General features: G+C 40.2%; 1 protein-coding gene across 1 annotated transcript in view; it reads right to left on the bottom strand.

Moving 5' to 3' along the window:
• The window catches only part of LOC113232142, a 22,297-nt gene that overhangs the window by 9,205 nt on the left and 5,670 nt on the right, over nucleotides 1-7,422 (bottom strand). Inside the window, exons 4-8 of the mRNA XM_026466779.1 lie at nucleotides 7,118-7,288; nucleotides 4,259-4,418; nucleotides 2,656-2,723; nucleotides 1,174-1,366; nucleotides 94-126 (exon numbers count right to left, since the gene is read on the bottom strand). Of these exons, the coding sequence (XP_026322564.1) occupies nucleotides 94-126; nucleotides 1,174-1,366; nucleotides 2,656-2,723; nucleotides 4,259-4,418; nucleotides 7,118-7,288 (625 nt within the window). The remainder of the gene's footprint in view (nucleotides 1-93; nucleotides 127-1,173; nucleotides 1,367-2,655; nucleotides 2,724-4,258; nucleotides 4,419-7,117; nucleotides 7,289-7,422) is intronic.

The raw sequence follows: 7,422 nt of genomic DNA on the forward strand, positions 1-7,422 counted from the left end.
GGGTTATATTTTTCTGTATCCAATGGAGTGCGTTATACGAATTACGTACATCAAACCATTCATTACACTATATAATATAAACAAGATTTCAACTAACTTCAGCTTCTTGGTCAATGGGGGGCTTTCCTGGAAAACAAATTACTTAAATCTTCTCTCTATAATACTAAAGCAATAAAAAATTATGTTTTCTTCTATGCCATATCTATCATAACATTAGAACGAAATCCAGGAAGTCTAGAAATTTTAAATCACCTCAGTTATGCGTCGATGGCAGGATTTTGTATGTTTGGTATTCAGGTAAGAGTTAAGAATAGTAGCTTGTCAGTAGCTAGCCATCGAGCGACTATTCAACTGCCATAGCTATTATTTTTTAATTCGAATTTTTTTAATGTTAAAAATATTGTCAAATACCATACTTAAGATGCTTTTCCACCGCCGAAGCGAGACGAGAATTGAAATGGCGTTGGTGTTGTATTGAACCTTATTGCTACCTCCATAGAGTTATTAACTCTGCAACGGAAACAAGATTCACGCGATATCTCGCTGTATCTATATAAATCGCGAGATTGTGGAATACGTACAATTTAGGATAAAAAAAAATTTTCCGTAAATTTTTTTTTAGGGTATATCACGGAGAGTGTGTGTGAGAGAGATTCCGCCTTCGCCTTTCCATCATCGGGGGACTAGGCGTAGGCTTGGGTTCCACCCCTATGTTGTGGATATTCCAAAGATTCGCACGAAGCATTACGCTTCCACATTTATATGGCGAATTGCTATGGAGTGGAATTCCCTGCCAGCAGATTTGTTCCTTGAACGTTATAACTTGGGCCTTTTCAAGGCGAGAGTGAATAGGTATTATTTAGGCGTGCATGCTCCATCGTCGACCTCATCGTCACTTTCCATCAGGTGAGATGGAGGTCAAATGCGCACTTATATTTTATAAAAAATTCAATTAATTTACTTTATTAGTAATTTTCTTTATTTTTATTTTATTATCGACAACAACTTCAGCGCGAGGTCGCGATGGCTATTGATATCAAATTAATGGCAATTTTTGGTAGCAATAGGCCAGCGAGGTTTCAATTCTCGGCTCGCTTCGGCGCCAGTGGAAAAGCACCTTAAGGTTATGTTGCATAACTCTTTGCAATACAATAGATGATACTGTAAGGTAACCTTTTCTATCCTTTAAGTAATTTTCTCTCTCAATATCAGCCGCTCTTTCTACGGAAGGTGATCGAGACACAGCACCAATAATAGGTTTCTGTAGTTTATCACTGATTTTTGGTGCTGTCGGCACATTATCGTCGACTAGGTATATTTTATGAAGTCCTGCTTTATCTTCTTCCCAGAAATCGTCGATTGATATCTAGAAGCGAGGATAGGGATGGATAAATAGGGCATGGGAAGTGTTAGCCCAGTATAGAGTTACCATCCATCGGATTTGTCCGGTTTTTTTACCTTCTGTTCGGATTTTTCAGCGCAGGGTAACAATTTTCAAAATAAAAAGTAAAATTTTCTCGCAATGGTATGGTAAGATTCGATTTACGACGAAAAAATTTGTTTCTCGGGCGCTTGTCCGTCTCAACTGCTGCGTGAGCGAGATTTTTGATATTATTATACAAAGTGAGCATTACTGCATTCTAGTTTTGGAGTGTAAGGGTGCTGCTGAAATTACAGGCACATGCGACTTTTCAACTTATTTTGCGATATAAAGCACTGAGCGGCTCAGGAACTGTTACAGGTTTCTGTGACAGGCGTGTCACTTACCAACAGGTGCACGACTTGTTCGTCCCGTCACTTCGTTAAAAAGTTATTAAAATTCCAGACTTTCTTGCTAATGTCAACAATATAAAAGGCAATTTTACACAAAAATTTTCTTACCATTCCATCCAAAAGAATGGAATGGTGTGAAAAAAGTTTTTCGTAAAGATCAAGCCTCTATGGAACCAATTGAGCTCAGACTACTTTTCAAAATCTGTGAATGCAGATCGAAATATCTTCAAAATTCATGAACTACCGTTTTCAAGAACCGTTTTCCTGTAGCTACAACGGTTAAGGCAGCTGCCCTTGCTGATGCACCCTGTACACCTTATGCAATATTGCCAAATTATTTTTTTTTATCATAGTAAATGACGGGAAAAAAAGTCATGCACCTTATGGTCAGCGACACACCCGACCACAATAGAATTGCAGTGCCACTTAGAGTTTTATATCTTATGGGCAGTCACCCTGAGACATAAGTTAACAAGTTCCATGTGCCTATAATTTCACCAGCACCCTACAGAAATAATTAAGGAGCTCTACTGCAACGAAACACACAGACTGCGGGTACGGATCGGGCGCGAGTCGGGCGCGTATCGGGTCGGGACCCCGGCGGGCCTAATTCCGTGTATTTATATGGACGACAACACACCGAGCGCGGGCGCGGGAAGAGCGCACGGCCCGCGTTTGGTGTGTTTTTGTCCCGACCCGACACGCGCCTGATCCGAACCCGTTCTATATGTGTTTCACGCTTAAAATGACAGTGTAAATTTACGAAAATTCGAAAACATATTTCGTATACTTGAAGTAATAATACACAGTCATACGGTCTGTTTCTCGCATTCATAATATTTTTTTAGATTAAAAAAAACTTGAAAAATATACTTTACTTACTTGGCCCTGAGGCTCTTGCACAGACTCTATTTCATCAACCAGTTCTTCCGTAACGTCAGGTTCAAAACCTTTAAAACAAAACACCAGTTAAAGTTGACTTGTTTTCAAGAGTTTATACATGTTGCTTTAGTTATTGCGTCTGTGGCGAAACGGTTACCACACCGGACTGCCACGCAGAAGTCCCAAGTTCGATTCCCGGGCTGGGAACAATATTTGTGTGGCATACATTTATTTGTCTCGTGAATCTGGGTGTAATTTGTGGTTGTCTATGTGAGTGTCCGTGGCACCCGCGACACAGAGTTTCCCTAGTGCGGGCCTATGTTGAGCGAGTGTGTTATTATTATAGGAAACACGTTCATTCAGACGTGTAAGGCCTGAGACAGCCTGATGAATTGAATAATCCATCATTCCAACTCAATATTGGCGTTTCATCTAATTATCTGGCAAGTTACTCGCATTATTTAAGACGTTTCTCCGATCCGATCGATCAAATTATGTAACTAAAGCACTTGTGTTATGGAAATCAGAAACCACGGTACCACAAACACCTAGACCTGAGACAATATAGTAAAGTTAGTTTCTACATTGACCCGGCCGAGGATCCAACCCTGGACTTCAGAGATGGCGATACCATGAAAACCGGTGCGCTTTTTTTTTAATTTGAAATTTATTGGAATTTGATTCGCGATTCAGTCGCTAGTCGTCTACCTTTACACACGGCGTGTACCTTTACAAACGCGATGCAAACACGTTGCAATCGCGGTGCAATGGCGGTGCAAACGCGATCCACGTTATTAGGGCGCATTCAAATTAGCCGCTGTTAGACACGCTGCAGCATCGCTGCAGCCGCGCGGCAGTCGCGCTGTAACCGCGCGGCGGCCGCGCGACTGCCGCGCTGCTGAAGTGCGACCAAATTTTTAGTGATGTTTTATCTTTCGACTCAGTTACACGGCGGATTCTGACAAAGAAACGTTACTTTTACTTATTTTGTCAAAAGTGAAGAAAAAAATAACACCAGAACGTATTAGAATGCGTTCGTTACCTTTATTTTGTCAAAATAATCAAAATGAATACTACAAAGTTCGGCAATATAGTTAGGGGGGCCAGAGTTCTTGGGGCACACACTTCACGTATACGTATTAAAAATGACTCACCTGCTATGTTTTTTTCATTTGTAGTTTTAGTTTCAAAATTGTCAATAAAATTCGACATAAATTCTCCCATGCCTTTTTTTCCAGTGGATTATAATAACTGGCGGAACTGATATCTCATATTGCAGGTTTTTTTTACATTCTCTATAAATTCTTCAACTCGATTTTCGTCCATCGTAGTTAATTTAAAAAAATGTACACCTCACTAACCGTGACTGCAACCGAGCGTGACTGCAGCGCGATTGTCGCGCGGCCGCCGCGCGGTTGCAGCGCTTCTAGAAATTGTATCAAAAGTGACAATCGCGCGGCTGTCGCGCGGCCGCTGTTGCAGCGCAGCTAACAGTGGCTAATTTGAACGCGCCCTTAATGATTGAACATAAGCGACTGCATCGCGCGTTTGCATTGACTGATAGAAGGCTGTCAACATTTATAAGATAATTACGATGTCCTACCTTCCATATACCCGTCGATGTACTTAACGTCTTTGGAAGCGTCTATCCTGGCCAGAAACCGGTACATGGTTAGAAAGTCCATCACCGGAATGGCGGCTGATCCGCCGTCCGGTTCTCTGGTCAAAGATTCGCATAGCAGTATCATTGTGTGAGTTAGGCTCTGGAACATTAATTTTTTTTTAATATTGATTAGTTAGTAAAAAGCATGTTTCTTGAAAAAAATAGATACATAGGAAAAAATCATAATCAACCCATTTATACATCCTACTTCTGAGTACGGATCTCCTCTCGGGCGAAGGTCCAGGCCGTATAAGTCCGCTACGCTGGCGCAATCCAGGCTGGGGTTTTTATACATTTTCCGAGGGTTCATTATCATTATTATCATTCAGTCATCGGTTCTCCTAGCCATGTGCCCCGCCTAGTGCCACTTCAGCTGAGCAATTCTTTGAGCTATGTCGGTTACCTTAGTTCTCCTATGGATTTCCTCATTTCTGATTCTATCACGTAGGAAAATACCGAGCAACGCTCTCTCCTTTTTTTTTTTTTTTTTTTTATACATGACAGGCAAATGACTCCACTCCACCTGATGTTAAGTGGAAAATGGTATCCAAACGCGAAGGAACCTAGTGCAGCGATGAAATCCTCACTGCACTAGCCACCTCCACCCTGCCTGCCTACAATATGCCTCTTCACGCCTCGTTTGAAGGACCCCATATCATAAGAGGGAGGGAAGACATGTGCCGGAAGGGAGTTCCATTTGTCAACCGTGCGGCAGAGAAAGGAGCCACCGAACCTTTTAGTACGCGATTACCTGCTGAGTGACCTTGGGCCTTCTTATGAGGCCCATAGAGAGGGACGACGTTTCTGATCCATATGTGATCACTGGCAACACACACTGGTCAAAGACTTTCGTCTTGAGATAGTGAGGAAATTTGGACGCGAAGACTTTTTGTAGTTTCTCGAACGCTGCCCATCCGAGCTGGATTCGACGAGAGATTCCGAGAGTTGTGAACCACCTACGATCTACATCACGTTATTTTCCTTCACCGAAAAGCTCGTGGTAATTTTAAATTAAATTACGAAAAAAATAACCTATTATAATTGAGATAAACAAAATGTTACTGAGACAACGCTGCAGTTATACTTATTGGTATATTTTTATTTATTTCTAATTTCCTTTTCATTAATAATTATAATTTAGTAAAAAATATTTTGCGAAACATGTGTAATGTAACTTGGAATGTTCTTTAGTAAATTAAAAATATCAATTTTGAAACTATGGCTTTTGTAAATGTAGTGGAAAATAGGATGGATTGCATTAATAATTACACATAACTGGTTGGTGGCCTTTACCATCTCTGTCAGCCGTGACAGTGGGACCTGCAAAGGGTCCGGAACGTTGGTGTGTTTGGTCCCAAGACTGGCTAATGTCCACGAAACAACTGGTCATTGTAATTCCTTTTGAGACTTCACTGAGATTGTAATATTTTTTTATTTGCAATTATCATAATATTTGTTATTCTGCTAAAATCTGGTTGCAGTGGCAGTTGAGTCCTAGTAGACTGTTACTGGTATGGCAGTGATGGCATTTTCTTTTTATAAAAACTACGTCATGGGACGGGATAAAAATTTAGGTATACTCATTGACTTACAATTATATGGACGTCGGGTCCGCGCTAAAAAGTGTCCGAACTTATAGGGCGTTAAAATCGTATACAGAGCGTCATTCACGCTTTACTCGTCGTAACGTCGTAACGTCGACAGCGAAGCAAGCAAAATTAGACAGTACTGCGATGACATTACAATTTAAATTCAACGTTTTAGCTTTTTCATATTCCTTTACATGTCACTACGTTTAAATAGGTTGACTTAGGGCATGTTTTTCGTGGTTTTTGTATTAGACCCGTCGCCCATTTATTTGTAAGTTAATGGGTATACTTATTAATTTCTACAATGGTTTGTTATCCCACATCTATCGTTATTTATTGAATGAATGTAAGCCAAATGTATTAGCAGCAATAGAGAAGACAAACTGTCTTTTTAACCGACTTCAAAAAAAGGAGGTTCTCAATTTGACTGCATGTTTTCTTTTGTATGTATGTTACGCTATAACTCATTTGTGAACCGATTTCGATGATTCTTGTTTTGTTGGAAATAAAGGTACCCGAGATGAGACCCATTTAAATTTGAATAAAATATTCCACCTCTAAAGGTGGCAAACTAGGGGATGAATGACTTTTGAGGTCGGTTTTTTAGTACTCTGTACTGTTTTTTAGAAGATAACTTATGCAAAGGCGTTTTATTGTTTTTTTTTAATAACTTTTTTTGAAGCCTCCTGAAATAGTGGAAAAAAAGAAGGTTAATTATATACTGCTAGAACCATGAAAAACGTAAAATGGTCAGCCAACCTGACGTCAGAATGGCTAGTCACTTTATTTCTTTAATATTACCGTTAGCCCAAAAGTAGAAAATATGTCAACAAAGGTACTAAATAGTAGAAAATAACGAGCATAGTTTGATTTGTACATCTCGTTTGGTTCAGCCATCCTGACGGACACACTACCACCTTACCTATTTCTGCCCCTAAGCAGTAATGTCAGCATTACGTGTTCCGGTTTGGAAGGGTGGGGTGCCGGTGAAATTACAAGCACATGAGACTTGTCAACTTATGTCTCAGGGTGACGGGCGCAGTGGCAGTGCTCCTCAGATCATTGCGATTTAAAGCCAGGGCTTTAGTGACACTGCAACTGTTATGGACAGGCGTGTAGCTTATCATCAGGCGCACAACTTGCTCGTCCCGTCACTTGATATTATAAAAAAAAAATTAAAAAAAATTGTGTTTGAAATTAAATTAGATACCTTAGTGAGAAGCCCACCAGCAACAGCGATGAAATGCAAGAAAGGAATGTATTCTTCTCTCTGATAAACTTGACATATGCACAGAATGCGTCTTAATTCCGCTGGATCAAGGCAAAACCCCTGCCACGCTGTCTTGACTGCATGTATAGGCACCTCGATCAAACTTGACAACTGCAAAAGTAAGCTCCATAATAACAATGTACCAGACAAACACACCAATAACTTGGTCTCAAACTAGAGAATTTCATGTACTATGAATACCAGAGCAATGGAATTTATTTTCAGGCACTGTGATAATAATAATT

Source organism: Hyposmocoma kahamanoa, unplaced genomic scaffold (genome assembly GCF_003589595.1).
Source record: "Hyposmocoma kahamanoa isolate Upper Pololo Valley unplaced genomic scaffold, ASM358959v1 67, whole genome shotgun sequence".
NCBI classification, from domain to species: Eukaryota; Metazoa; Arthropoda; class Insecta; order Lepidoptera; family Cosmopterigidae; genus Hyposmocoma; species Hyposmocoma kahamanoa.